General features: G+C 41.2%; 1 protein-coding gene across 7 annotated transcripts in view; it reads left to right on the forward strand.

Moving 5' to 3' along the window:
• The window catches only part of Gfm2 (GTP dependent ribosome recycling factor mitochondrial 2), a 38,026-nt gene that overhangs the window by 10,462 nt on the left and 12,246 nt on the right, over positions 1-15,318 (forward strand). For 4 of the 7 annotated variants that reach the window (XM_076552096.1, XM_076552097.1, XM_076552098.1 and 1 more), the window contains 9 exons: positions 705-830; positions 1,711-1,799; positions 5,091-5,179; positions 6,212-6,266; positions 6,481-6,666; positions 11,782-11,862; positions 13,238-13,386; positions 14,808-14,948; positions 15,034-15,133. In XM_076552096.1, coding sequence (XP_076408211.1) covers positions 705-830; positions 1,711-1,799; positions 5,091-5,179; positions 6,212-6,266; positions 6,481-6,666; positions 11,782-11,862; positions 13,238-13,386; positions 14,808-14,948; positions 15,034-15,133 — 1,016 coding nt within the window. Of the gene's footprint in view, positions 1-704; positions 831-1,710; positions 1,800-5,090; positions 5,180-6,211; positions 6,273-6,480; positions 6,667-11,781; positions 11,863-13,237; positions 13,387-14,807; positions 14,949-15,033; positions 15,134-15,318 lie in introns of all 7 variants that reach the window. The other 3 variants (XM_006985759.4, XM_042261669.2, XM_076552099.1) reach the window with 1 other exon arrangement.

Raw genomic sequence — 15,318 nt, forward strand, 5'->3', positions numbered from 1 at the left:
AAAACTTCGCAGTGAGAGTCCTTGTAAAGGGTAACTTAACTTGGGAAGGATGTTTTCTGTTCCTCATGCCATGTGGCTGCTACTTGGCATTATCAAACTGGACTAGATTTTATATCCTGCTTCTTTTTGTCCTGGTAACAGCGTGTAAGGGTAATGCTGGTAGGTTAGCTTTACTGTGCAGACCAGATCATCAGGATGGTAGGAACAGGAGTGAAGTAAGGAGGGAGTTTAATCAGTGGGCTCCACTGAGCTACTCTACCCCCTAGCAAGGGGTGTGGGCCACAGAGGGAGCAAGAAATATCAAGCTAGGGCTAAAATGAAAGTGTGTGGGATAATAGATTTTTGTTTGTTTGTTTGTTTGTTTGTTTTTGGTTTTTAGAGACAGGGTTTCTCCGTGTAGTTTGGGTGCCTGTCCCGGCTCTCACTCTATAGACCAGGCTGGCCTTGAACTCACAGAGATCCACCTAGCTCTGCCTCTGGAGTGCTGGGATTAAAGGCATGTGCCACTGCCACCCTTAGAATTTTTTAAAAAAGAAACTTTCATGACAGAATTACTAATCCTGAAAAAGCTTTTTCTCCTATGAGCATTTTATATAGAGAAAATAAAGGACTCTAGGTACGTAACTGAGTATTTTGGGCAGATGCTGAGAACCAGTAAGATGCACTTGTTTTGAACTAACCTGTGGCCTATTTTTCCTGATTAGATGTCGATGATGGAGACACAGTGACGGATTTTATGGCTCAAGAACGAGAAAGAGGCATCACCATCCAGTCAGCAGCTGTGACATTTGACTGGAAAGGGTACAGGGTCAACCTGATTGACACACCAGGTATGATGCAGCTTCACCAGGCGGAGATGCTGCTGTGTCACTGAGGCTGTTTTTCTGGTTTTTGTTTTTTTAATCACGGTCAAAAACATTAAATTTCCTATCTTAGCCATTTTTAAGTGTACAGCTCCATCACATTTATTATATTCATGTCACTGTGAACCAGCTCTCTAGAGTGTTTCATCTTCTAGAACTGGAACTCTGTACTTAGTAAACAGCTGCTGTCCTTTGTCCCGGCCCCACCATCCTGCTTTCTACATCTGTTCACATGACTGCTCTAGACACCTCCTCCTGTAAGTGGAGTCACACTGTATTTATCCTTTTGTGATTGGCTAATTCATTTCTATTAGTATAAAGTCCTCATGTAACATGAATTCTTTCCTCTGAAGGCTGTATGATATTCCATGTGTCTGTACTTGTCTCAGTATACATGAGGAATTGATTTTAGGATCCCATGTAGATATCAAAATTTGTAGATGCTTAAATCACTTGTAGAATGGTGTAATATTTCCATATAACCCATATACATCCTCTTGTATGCCTACAGCACCAAATATAAGTTTTGTAAATAGTTGTTATTTCATGTTGTTCAGAGAAAAGTGACGTGAAAAACGTCTGTCCATGTTTAGAACAGACACCGTTCTTCCCTGAGTCTTCTCAGCCCATAGCTGCATCTCCAGATTCAGAACCGTGGTGTGCGGAGGCCACTGTCTGCACCATGTTTTGTTTGTTCACTATGAATGTGGGTGGGTGTACAAATAGCTTCTTGAGGCACTTCTTTCAGGCTTTCACCTTCTTTTGTGTATGCACTCACGAGTGACACTGCTGACCCATGGGACTGTTTGGATTTTGAGGATTTTAAGTACTTCTTATGTTTTCTTAGGTCACGTGGACTTTACCCTGGAAGTTGAGCGCTGCTTGCGAGTGTTGGACGGCGCAGTGGCTGTCTTTGATGCCTCCGCTGGTGTAGAGGTAAAGCCGTGCCAGAGTGAAGCCGGGCCCGGTGGAGGACCACAGTGGGATCGGTTAAAATTGTAGACCGTATCAGAATTGGTTAACTAAACCCCTTTGTTTGGGAAATCCACATAAATCAGGTTGTGGTTAAAGGAAGTTGGAATTTAGTAATGAAATGTGATCTCAGGTTTTTCACAATGCAAAGAAAGTTGGTTTCTTCTAGAAAATATGAAGGTTGATGTTGGGGACTGTGAGGAGCCTGGAATTCTGTTGATTTTAAACTAACAAGTTCCTCTGCGTTAGTTTCGTGGATTCTGTCAGAAGTTACAAAGTCACTGGGTGAGAATCAGGGGACTTTATTAGTTTACATGTAGTAACCACCGGTGAGAATCAGGGGACTTTATTAGTTTACATGTAGTAACCACCGGTGAGAATCAGGGGACTTTATTAGTTTACATGTAGTAACCACCGGTGAGAATCGGGACTTTATTAGTTTACATGTAGTAACCACCGGTGAGAATCGGGACTTTATTAGTTTACATGTAGTAACCACCGGTGAGAATCAGGGGACTTTATTAGTCTACATGTAGTAACCACTGAGTCAACATTCCCCTCAAGTCCTAGTCTAGAGAGTGGCATGAAAGAAGTCAGGGCCAGCTGGTCATGTGACAGGCTAAGAGGAATGGAAATATTTTACAATGTGCAGTTAGCATTCCTCCATGTTGCTCTGGAGGACAGACAGACAGTGTATTTTCTAGAGCAGTCAGCAAAACTACCTCTCCCTCCCAAGGGAGGCCCTCATAGACTGTTGGCCATAGAAGCGACCGTAAAAGACAGTGGAGGTGACGCAGCCCATGTGCCAGTGCCGACACATGAATACTTGTCTCCTCACAGTTAATGTAACGACCCCCCGGGGGGGTGGTAGTTTGTTTCTAGAGTGCCTTGCTGCCTTGTCTGGGGGCCTAGGTTCAGGTGCAGCATTTCTGCCTTCTCCCTCAGACACGCAGGTGTGCACTGAAGTCCTTGAGAAAATTCTGAAAATGGATTTGTTAATAGAGCTTATTGCTAGTAGAATGAATTACACTGTTTTCATTTTTGTTTTGTTTCGTTTTGCTTTACTTTGTCTCAAATTGGGTCTCATTATGTATCATGGCTGGTCTGGAACTTGCTATATAGATGAAGCTAGGCTCACACTCACAGAGAGTTTGATAGAACTCTAGTTCTAGATAAAAGAATTTTAAAGAATCATGAGAACTGAATCTATTTTTTAAATCCTTGGTTGGATCCTATATTTAAAATAAATTAGAAGATATCATTGAGGAAAACAGAAATCTGAATTATATACTATGTGAAAATATATGTGAAGCTTAAAATTTCCTGAATGTGATCATTAGAATTGGTTATTTAGGAGAAGATCCTTATTTGGAAATAAATACAGTTATCACCATGTCTCCAACTTACCGTTGTGACCCAGCCATATCCACTTATGTCCCCATGCAGCGCTTTTGAGAAGGAGGTATCAACAGAAGGTACCATTCTGTACTCGGAAGGGTGACTCAGACTCAAAAGAGCAATAGCAAATATTGATGAGGGGTGTTCAGCTGGCGCTCACAGTTGTTGATAGGACAGTCAGGCAATACACTGCCTCTAGAAGGCTGTTTGGTCAGTTTCTTATAAAGTTACATATGCACCTACACTAAAACCCAATAATTCACCTGGGCGGTGGTGGCACCCCAGCCTTTAATCCCAGTACTCAGGACCAGAGGCAGGTGAGTTTGAGGCCAGCCTGGTCTACAGAGCCGAGTTCCAAGACAGCCGGGGCTACCCAGAGAAACCCTGTGTCAAAAAAACCAATGAATAAATAACTAAACAAACAAACCAATACTTCCTTATCTTTCACCAGAGACTTGTTAAATCCTATCTCAAAAAACAAACAAACAAATAAACAAAATCCACCAATACTTCCTTATCTTTCACTGAGAGTTGTTCAGAATGTTTACAGTGGGTAGACACAATAGCAGCCCCCAAGCCAGCAGTTACCTAGGTGCGCATCCCCTGATTGATCGAGAAGTTGATCTGTCTGCGTAAAGGGATAAGGTGGGTAAATCAGAAGCCATACTAAGTTATATGAAACTCATGAATAGAAATGTACCTGTGCTGATGGATCAGAACTGGTTTATCACAGAGGGCCGGAGAGATAGGAGAAAATTTCCCAGAGTAACAGCATGGATTGATTTGAGTAGTAGTTACACAAGGTCTGTTGCTGATCAAAACTCTATCTATATGCTTAGTCTATGGATTTTGTTGTGTATAAATTTTACCTAAACAAATAAACAGCTGAACATTTCATAGACTTTTCATGCTTCTCAGGCCTTAGGACTTCATGAGGTACAGATAATTTAATAGAATCAGACTCTATATATAAACTTAATGTGTGTAGGAATGAAATCAATTATACAAAAAGCATATATGAATTACTTATTAATATATGTAGTAGTCTATCCCTCACATGTTATTGGTTCACATGAACATTCAAATATTTCAGTGAAATATGTGATTTTTATCATAATAGTGCTTTAATTCTTACTTATTCCTCAAGGCAAAAATCCCCTTTTTCATATGAAAAGCTGACATCAGCAGATGTGGTGGCACCTGCCTGTACTCTCAGCACTTGGAGGTCACGCAGAAGGATCGGGAGTTCAGGGTCAGCCTTGTTATGTAGCAAGTTCTAGGCCTGCCTAGGCTTTTGAGACCTATTTAAAAAAATAGTAATTAAAACAAATTAGTTCATTATTACAGACTGGGAAAAATGACGGGAAACAAAAAGTAGGTCTTCTGGTTGTGATTTAAATTCCCTTTTGTGCCGGGCGTTGGTGGCGCACGCCTTTAATCCCAGCACTCGGGAGGCAGAGGCAGGCGGATCTCTGTGAGTTCGAGGCCAGCCTGGGCTACCAAGTGAGCTCCAGGAAAGGCGCAAAGCTACACAGAGAAACCCTGTCTTGAAAAACCAAAAAAAAAAAAAAATTCCCTTTTGAGAGCTCTGGGTATCCTCTGGATTTTAAATCACTTTGTGTGGGAGCCTAGTTCACCTAAAAAGAAGCACTGTTCTCAAGCAACATGAAGTATCTTCCAATCTCTTCATCATATTCTCTATTGTGTTCTCCAGGGAGCAAAAAAGGTCCCTGGAAATAGACGGCAGAGGTTCTGACTCTGCCAGCATCAGGCCCAACTCCACATTACCACAGATTCATGGGTCTGTTCACCCATGTCTCACAACAGCCACAGCACTTTCTCCAATTTTTGCTCTAGGCACAGACTCTGACCGTGTGGAAGCAAGCTGACAAACACAAGATACCCAGGATCTGTTTTTTAAACAAGATGGACAAAACAGGAGCAAGGTGTGTGAACAGTGAGTGCTTCCTAGGCTTTAAGGTTAGAAAGCAAAGCAAGAAGTCATGGCGTATAGCTGAAGTTTAGAAAAAGCAATTCTAAAGTATAATTATATGCTTTAGATATCTATCTATCTATATATAATATAGATATACAGTTATAAAGTATAATTATTTTATGGAATTAAAAGTCTAATTTTCAAAGCAGTTGTTGTTGAGATCTGCTGCGTGGTGAGCCGTGCGGGTCTATGTAGCACATTTTGTAGAATCCTGATGGGGTGCAGTCTTGCTGTTGCCGCTGATTCTCTTTGGAGCTCTGCAGCATCCCCCTTTGCTCCTGAAGGCTGCTGTGACCTCCTAGTTGCTACAGTTAGAGGGTAGGGTTGTTTCTTATGGTTAACTCAGAGAACGGGGTCTTTCTGTGTCTTCTGATTTTCTTTAGTTAGTGGGTATTAAGCTCAGCAAAAGGGAAGTGGGAAGGAGAATGTCCTGAATGTAAAGCAGAAAATGATTGACACTGAGATGCAGTGACTGCATCAAGGCTCATTTATAGATACATTGTTCTGGCAACACAGAGAATCAAAAATTTATGAAGGAGTTGATGAAATGTGAACAGGAATGAGTTGAGAATGTTAAGGGTTATGGAGGAAATGTAGGAAGACATCTTGGTCAGTGGTAAAAGTTAGACTGTCATTCCCCAAGACCACAGTTGTGTAGTTTTGTAGTTATGTGGCTTCTTTGGCAACTCTGTTTAAAGTACCCTTGATTACTAATGGCACAGCAACCTGTAACATTTACTAACTTTGAACCTTTCCCACTTGGAATCTCTTGTAGTCCGTAAAAGTACTCATTGACTGACTTAAGTGTCTGTAGTGATAAGGAGGGCAATGCCTGAATTATCAGGTTTGTTTAAGATACTGCCCTGTTGGAAACGAACAGAGTGAGCATTACAGAGAATAAAGTGCTATGTTAGAGAACATCCTTAAGCCTGTTTTGAGAGGCTTTTACTGTGTTTCTAACGGGTGACCTCGCTCTTTTTAGTTTTAACTATGCGGTTGAAAGCATCAGGGAGAAGTTAAAGGCGAAGCCTCTGATTCTGCAGGTAATTGGTTAATTGATATTCCATTCTGCTATTTCCCCATCAATTTATTGTGGCATACACACTCTTGAAGCAAACTCAAACCTTAAGTAAGTACAGCTAAAGATTTTGGTTGAAACAGTTAAGATTTGAGGGAAATGGTATAATGGTAGGTTTTGTCGCCGGTGGGCTTCTACATTTGTATCATTTAACAATATAAGCATGCTCTGACTTACAGCTGCCAATTGGTGAAGCCAAAACCTTCAAAGGATTGGTGGATGTAGTAAACAAAGAAAAACTTCTTTGGAATTCTAACTCTGATGATGGAAAAGACTTTGAGAGAAAACCCCTCTTGGAAGCAAGTGATCCGGAATTGCTGAAGGAGACTATTGAAGCAAGGAACGCCCTGATTGAACAAGTAAATACTTTATTTTAAAATTCTGTAAGTGTTCAGGAACTTTTTGACAGATTTATTATGAAATTTTATATAAAATTACATATGTAATATGTAAAATGTAGTGAGTGAAAATGAACACCAATGTGTCTACTACCCACAAACAAGTGAAATAGTAACTGCCTGTTTGCTGTTTATCTATGTGTTCTGTTTTCTGTTTATCTGTCCATCCTGTTTTCTATTTAGCTATACATTCTTTGTAGTTGAGTTTTTTCCTTTTAAGATTTATTTATTCATTTATTTGTATGTGTATGAGTGTTTTTCCTGCATATATTTGTGTTTACTATATGTATGCCTAGTGTCCAGGGAGGTCAAAAGAAGGCATTGGGATCCTGTGGAACTAGTTACAGATGGTTATTGGCCGCCATGTGGGTGCTGATATGAACCCAGGTCCTCTGCAAGAGCAACAAGTACTGTTAACTGCTGAGTCATCTCTCTAGTCCTAGTTTGATTTTATTGTGTGTGTGCTCAGAGTTGAACCTAGGACTTGGTAGACAGATGCTAAACATGTGCTTTATCACTGAGCTATGCTCCCTATACTCCAACATATCATGTTAATCTTAGCATTAGTTTGCATATTCTGTCCTTATAAGTGAAGCAGTATTGTTTGTATCTTATTTTGTATTTTGATGGAGACTGATCACTGTTGGTATGTGTGTGTATTATTTTCAGTGTTGTGTGGTATTCTGATATGTTATTATAGGAGTCCTAGTACTTTAGAGATTGAGGCAGAAGGATTGATGTGAGTTTAAGGCTAGTGCAGGCTACATAGTGAGTTCCAGGCCAACCTGGAACTATAGTGACCTGTCTCAAAGAACAAAGACAAACAGAAAAACCATATTATGCCTCCTGTGCAATGTGGAAAATTTTCCTGAAATCTCAACAACAGAATCTCTGCATCAAGGAACCTGCCTGTCTTCTCCTCTGCCAGATGTCAAATGCTTAGAAAAAATGAAAGCCATCAATTTATTAGAGTTAGGTCTGCATTGACTCTAAAAACTTTAATAGAACATGACAAGATTGCTAATGCTCTAATATTTACACTATATCAATATTTGTGGCAATAAGTAATACATATGTTAGGCTTCTTGAATCTTACAGTAAAGCTTTTGAACCATTAATTTTTTCACTTCAAAATTGAATTAGTCCAAGTGGAAAAAAAAAGCTTTTTAAGACAGTCTTGACTGTGCTGCCCGACTTGCCTGGAACATGCCATCCTAGTGCCTCATGCTCTGGAGTACAGGGGTGGCAAGTGTGTGCTGCCATACCTGCTCAGTCCACACAGATTCTGGCAGCATTTTCTCACATTTGCCTTGTATAAGTAGGTATTTTTAGAGAAATTATTTGCCATTATAACTTATAGTATTCATTGACTTTATAATGAACATAATGACTGTTACTGGATTGTGGTTGTTAGGCTGGTTAAGTGCTTTACATGCACGCTTGTTCTCACAGCTTGTATCATCCCCACTTTACAGATAAGGAGTCAGAGTTTAGTGTTTAAAACATTACAGCTAATAAAGGGCAGAGCTGGGATCTGAACTCAGGTCAGTATCAGATCAGAGCTCAAACTGCTACCCACTTTGCTACATTTCCTCTCCTCCTCCTTCTCTTCTTCCCCCTCCTCATCTTCTCTCTCCTCCTCCTTCTTCCTCCTCTTTATCCTTCTCCTCCTCCTCCCCCTCCTCCTCCTTCTTCCTCCTCTATCCTTCTTCTCCTTCTCTTTCTCCTCCTTCTTTTTTAAAAAATGTAGTCGTGTCTGGCCTGGAACTTGCCTTGTAGACCAGGCAGCCCTGAGCTCACAGATCTGCCTGCTTCAGCCTCCCAAGTACTGGGATCAAAGGCATATGTCACCCTGCCTCCCTGCTAGACTGCTTCCCTAGATTAGAAAGGCATAAAAAGAGCAGAAGTAGAACTGACATTGATCATGAATTGGACGCATAATTGGTTCCTTTTTCAGTGTGTGTATGTGTATGCGCATGTGCAGTTTTAATACTGAACAGTTATAGGCATAAAGAAGGATCTTACAATCCAGTTGGATAGCCAAAACACAATCGCACATATTGGCTTTTACTAGGACATGATAGTGTATGATGTACATAAAGAAAATTAGGTATCAGTAGCTAATAACAGATGCTGATTATATGTGTGTGGGTGTATGTTTGAATGTATGAATGTGGATAAAATTTAGAGAATAATACCACTTCAGGTATATTAGCCCCAATAAAAGAAAAAATGCACACATATGTGTTGGTGAGTGTAGAACAGATGTAATCCTTGGGTACTGCAGTGGGAATTCAGTGATACAGTTACAATAGAAAACCATATAGGAGGGACTGGAGAGATGGCAACAGTTAAGAGCACTTATTGTTCTTGAAGAGGACCCAGGTTCTATTCCCAGCATGCACACGACAGCTAACAACTTTCTGTAACTCCAGTTCCAGAGTATCTGACACTTTTCTGATCTGTGCAAGCACCAGGCACACATGTGGTGCACATACATACATGCAGACAAAATGCTCATACACATAAAATAAACATAAATACATCCTTAAACAAAAAAGAAAAAAAAAAGAAGAAAACCATATGAGAAATCATAAGTGGAAGTTTCTGTCCCTCCAGCAACTCCCAAATACCTGGTAGCCACTTCCAAATTACCACACAGAGGCTTATATTAATTATAAATGCTCGGCCATTAGCTCAGGCTTATTACTAACCAGCTCTTACACTTAAATTAACCCATAATTCTTATCTATGCTTAGCCATGTGGCTTGGTACCTTTTCTCAGTACAGCGTTCTCACCTTGCTTCCTCTGTATCTGGCTGGCAACTCCTGACTCTGCCCTTGCCTTTTCCCAGCATTCTTAGTTTGGTTGCCCTGCCTGTATTTCCTGCCTGTCTACTGGCCAATCAGCATCTTATTAAACCAGTTCAAGTGACTTATCTTTACAGTACACAAGAGCATTATTCCACAGCAGGAAATATCAAATGGAGGCTCCTCCAAACATTCCATCTGGGGTCTGTACCCCAAGGAATTAAAGCAGTGTCTTGAAACCACTCCTATTCCTAGTAGCCTCATTCACAGTAGGCAAAAAGCAGAAACAACTCAAGTGGCCATTAACAGATGAGTAGCTCAACAAAATGTGGACTGTTACTCTCCCTTAAAAGGGAGGGAGTTCTGACATAAAGGGCAACATTAATAACCCTGAGGCCATTGTGCTCAGTGAAGTACACCAGCTACTAATGCCCTACTTTGTGAGGAAATTCAGAGACAGAAAGTAGAACGGTGGTTCCCAGAGGCTCGGGATGGGAAGATGGGGAGTTGTTTAGGCTTTCTGTTTGCAAGTTGAAGCATTAAGGAGATTGTATAACACTAATAGAAATGAACTTAATACTCCTGAGCTATACCTAAAAACAATTATGATGGCAAACCACTTTAAAGAGGCTTGAATGGTAAAACTTGAACACCGTTAAATTTATCTAAATTGAGACCCTAAGTGTGAGCTAGAATCAGCTTTCTGTGTCTTAGGACATCTTTAGAGGTGAAAAGTAATAAGGATAATAATAGCAAATACTTTTGGGCACTTACTGTATGTTCTGAAAGTCTGATTAGAATAGGCTATTGATCCTCACTACAGCCCTAAGAGGAAAGTGACCTGGACCAGCAGGTTGTTCTTCAGTGACAAGGTCCTGATGGGGTGGTGCCAGGGTATATGAAACTGAGAGAAGATAAAAACTGGCCTGGGAGGTCTTGCACAAATTTTGTCTTATGCTACACAAGTTTATTAAGAAGTACAGCATTTTATATGCTATGTGCAGGGTGAAAAATGGGCAATGTCAGCAGAGAGCTAAGTCAGACAATGTTGGCAAAGAGAACACAGGGTACCTCAGGCACAGCTGCCTTAGGACTGATAACCACAGCCCAGGGGAAAGAGTCAGGTCCCCAGAAGCTGCAACCTTGACTCCTCTGAGGCGCTGGCTTTAGCATCAGACTGGCCTTGCCAAGTCCACTTGTGGACAAGGACACAGAACTAAGTTCCCTTTGTCCTTTCGTCAGGGTCTCTGAGAAAGTTGGGTTGGTGTGGCTCCCCACAGGAAGGCACTAGTATTAACTAGTCCATGAGTTACTAACAGATGCGATGAAACCTGAGTGAAGTCTGCACAGGCTGGACTGTAGGACGTTTCTAGAGTCCAGTTGCAGAAGCTGGCCTTAACCTCATGTTTAACGTCACTGCTTTCCAGGCCAGTTAGGCTTATCTCTCTGTGTCTACTGTGCTTACAGTTTGTTTTTTGAATGTTTTTCTCCTTTGCACTATCACCCACAATTGAAACTGTTTTAGGATTATGATCATGATTTATTTTTGGGTTTTGTGACAGTGTGTCCCTTTCTAGCCCAGATTGTCCTGAAACTTGCAATCCACCTGCCTCAGCCCCGAAATGCTGGCATTGCAGGTGTGTGCCGCTCTGCCCAGCCTGTTTTATTAGTTTGCTGTCAGCTGTATTATTACTTTCTTTGAGGCAGATAGTTATGAGAAGCACAAACTAGGTAATTACATTTGTGTTATTGAAGTGATGCCAGCAACCAGCAAGTGAAATGTCTTACTTCAGTCAGTACGGTAATCAGATTAGGTCTTTCAGTTTGGGAAACATGGGAAATCTTGTCATCATTATACATTTATAATATTACAGGAGTACAGGTTGATACATGTTATGAACAGAAAGTACCCTAATTTATCCTCAAACTATCAGTCCTTTGTATGAATATCATTTGTTATGCATTAGGCATTTTATCTCTTCTTGCGGCACTGAGTAGATAACCTGTGATTGAGTCCAGCTCTGACTGTGACTTTAGGAAATTCACCACACGCTTTCAATTTCCAGTTTTCTTTTCTTTGGAAAACAAAAACAAGAAAAAACAAAAATCAGACTGTGTTTTCAAAAGGTATGAAGAGTTGTTTGGCCTGTGTGTCGCATGCAGGATATGTAGCGGCCTTGAAAGATCTCACTGGTGCATACTTGTAAAGTTAATAGCTAAGGATGAAACTAAATACAAGCTATGCAAGTTTGTCTTTCTTTACAGGTTGCAGATTTGGATGATGAATTTGCTGACTTGGTTTTAGGAGAATTTAGTGAAAATTTTGATTTGGTGCCAGCTGAAAAGGTAATGTGTTATTCACTCATTTAGACAAAATTTTACTAAGTGAATATGGTTTCATTTTTCTGTCTTTGGAGTGTGTGTATATGTATGTAAGCGGAGTTTTCCTGTCCCAACAGCTGGCTCAAAAATAACCCGAAAAGGGCTTAATAGTCATTACAAATGCCCAGCTGATAGCTCAGGCTTGTTACTAACTAGCTCTTACAACTAAACCCATTTCTATTAATCTGTGTGCTGCCCTGAGGCTCTTGACTTTTACCTTTATCCCATTTTGTATGTTTCGCTCATTCTGCATGTGGCTAGAGACTCCAGGCTCCGCCTTTCTTCCAGCATTCTCCTAGTCTGGCTTTCCTGCCTAACCTTGTTCTGTTCAGCTGTTGGCCAGTCAGCCTCTTTATTAAACCAATCACAGTGACATATATTCACACAGTGTAACGGACTATTCCACAGCGTATGTGTGTGTTAACTTTTTACACTATTAAAAATGGTGGCTTATGCTGGGCAGCAGTGGTGCACACCTTTTAATCCCAGCACTTGGGAGGCAGATGCAGGCAAATCTTTGTGAGAGCAAGTTCCAGGATAGCCAGGGCTACACAGAGAAGCCCTGTCTTGAGAAACAAAAAGAAAAAAAATGGAAGTCACTGCTCATGTATGTAAGTACCTAATGCCAGCAGCATGCTGCCTCCGGATACACTACAAAGTTAGAAGCTGAGTCATTTTTCTGTACATAGAGTCGGGGTCAGTCAATTTTCTCATTTCAGTAGCTCTCTAATTGGGCCTGAGACCCACTCAGTAAGGGGTGGTTATCCCTGGTACTGGAAACCTAGACACCTCCTGGGGCTAGTGAGGTCATGACTCCTAGAGAAGGAGTACCTCCCGCCACTTCCAGGCCAGCAGAATTCCTAACTGTATTCTAGACCTCGTCCTAATGCCCACAGGTTAAGTGTGGCTCCCATCATGCAGCACAGAAGCTCCTCTTTGCAGGAACAGACGGCTGCAGAAAACCACAACTGGCCGCAGTGCAGAGATCAGCCCCAGTGCATGCAACCCCTTTTCAGTATTTTCAAGCATCCATTATACCTTAAACTTTTCTATCTTCTGAAGTTTGCTGTGTGTTCAGAAGCCACATTGTAATGCTCATAAAAGACTTATTCTAGTGAACAAGAGACACCAGACATCCAATATGCTGAGTAATGACTAATGATATAATAACAAAAATAAATAAATAAGGCCGTACAGAATGATGGAGGGGTGGGGAAGAGTGCTGTTTTATACGGGCGTTCAGGGACTGAGACTGAACTAAAGCCTCTGCCTGAGAGATTCCGACCGGGACTTGTGTACTGTGCCCAGATCCATGTTCATTTTCTGTGTCTGCCTTTAGCTACAGACTGCAATCCACAGAGTGACGCTGGCTCAGGCCGCGGTGCCCGTGCTGTGCGGGAGTGCCTTGAAAAACAAGGGCGTTCAGCCCTTGCTGGACGCCGTTACTATGTACTTGCCGTCCCCGGAAGAGCGCGAGTATGGGTTTCTGTAAGTATGACCAAATACACTGAAGTCTCACGGCTGCAGCCATTTGAAGGGGCCATCACAAAACAGTGGTGGAGACTGTCCCTGTAATGACATAGAGCCGTAGCAACTGTCACTTGAAAAAGGCGTTTTGTCCCTCCTTTAAAACCTGTCAGAGTTGTAGGTAGAACTACGAAGGTGCTTTTTCCTGTGTATGTTGGTTCTGCTATCTCCGATGGGTTTTTGTTTGTTTTTTGTTTTTGTTTAAGGTTGTTACTCATTACTAGATATGGTTGTATTCATCTAAATTTCAGGATTTTCCTGTGGTAAAACATTCTGGTGGTTTTTTCCTGTGTATGTTGGTTCTGCTATCTCTGCTGGGTTTTTGTTTGTTTGTTTTTTGTTTTTGTTTAAGGTTGTTACTCTTAGTAGATATGGTTGTATTCATCTAAATTTCAGGATTTTCCTGTGGTAAACCATTCTGTGGCTATAGAGAAAGGCTGTTGTTTTCTTCGTGCTGGCTGGCTCTGTACTTGCATAGTAGATCTCTAACATCGGAAGAAGCGTTAAGCAGAAGAGCAGAGAAATGGGTTTTGTGTTAACAAGGACAGTGATCGTTTTTCACATCTCTAAATTGGAAAGGCATCATGTGAAGTGGGTGTAGGCCTGGCTTCATGCCACGTAGCCTTGTCCCAGCGAATCCAGGTTACTTAACCTCTGCATCAATGAAGTGTAGGTGATAGAAGCCATCTCTTATGACTTGGAAAAATCCAGTGAGTCACTATTTATTAAGCCTAAGGACCAGTGCTGGCATGTAGAAAGTTTCCGTATTTATACCTTCAATGTTAAATTCAGACAAACTAGGACTGAGATTAGAGAAACGCTAGAAATTGTTAGAAGTGCTTAATTTACTCTGAGTCATAGACTTCGTTGAGACTGATGGAAATACCATTTATCTTTGCTCAGAAAAATGCACCTATGCAGAAAATCTGTCAATTTCAGGAAAACTCAAACTTTTGCATTTCTTAAAGAATACCATCTCTGTAAACAAGTCCCAGTTTCTACTGGAGATTGATAGTATTGATAGCTAGACACGGAGTGAAGTGAGAGCCTGTCAGCAATGGTTAGAAAGAATGTTCATTTATCCTGTAGATTCCTTGGTTTTGTGACCTTCGAAGATATGCTTTTCAAGGAGAGAGTGTGTGCAGTGAAGATGTTTGCAAATATGGCAGTACTTGAAAGAGAACCCATCATTTTTCATTTTAGTTTTGAAGATTTATTGGAAAGACCTCCATTAAGTATTTTGTCAGGGATGGAAGAGAGGGCTGTAGGGGCATTACTTCCTGGGCCTGGTTAGCTCTACCACAGAAGTATGTGGTCTGCGGGAGCACCTGGACGGCCTGTGCACACGGCTGGGGGCCTCTAATACCTCCTTTGTCTTGCAGGCAGTGGTATAAGGGTGACTTGTGTGCACTGGCGTTTAAAGTGCTGCATGACAAACAGCGAGGACCCCTGGTTTTCCTGCGCATTTACTCGGGCACGCTGACACCCCAGTTGGCCATCCATAACATTAACAGGAACTGCACGTAAGGGGAGCTTGGGTTGTTTCCTAAAACTGCACTCATTGATTTAAAAGTACTTTACTGATCTAAATCACGGTTGTTTCTATAGGGAGAGAATGAGTCGTCTGCTCCTGCCATTTGCTGACCAACACGTAGAAATCCCTTCCCTGACGGCCGGTAACATCGCTCTGACAGTTGGTCTTAAACAAGTGAGTGACCACGTGGTTCCAAAGCAAATCATGTCAATGTGATTTATAAATAGTTTGTAATAGCAAAATATTCACAAATCACATAATGTCTATTATATGAATATGATAGCATATCCATCAATATGGTTGAATGTCATACATTTGCTAGAAAGAAAAATAGATTAAGAGAAACCCACAGACAGGAT

This window comes from Peromyscus maniculatus, chromosome 15, assembly GCF_049852395.1.
Source record: "Peromyscus maniculatus bairdii isolate BWxNUB_F1_BW_parent chromosome 15, HU_Pman_BW_mat_3.1, whole genome shotgun sequence".
In the NCBI taxonomy this organism is placed as follows: Eukaryota; Metazoa; Chordata; class Mammalia; order Rodentia; family Cricetidae; genus Peromyscus; species Peromyscus maniculatus.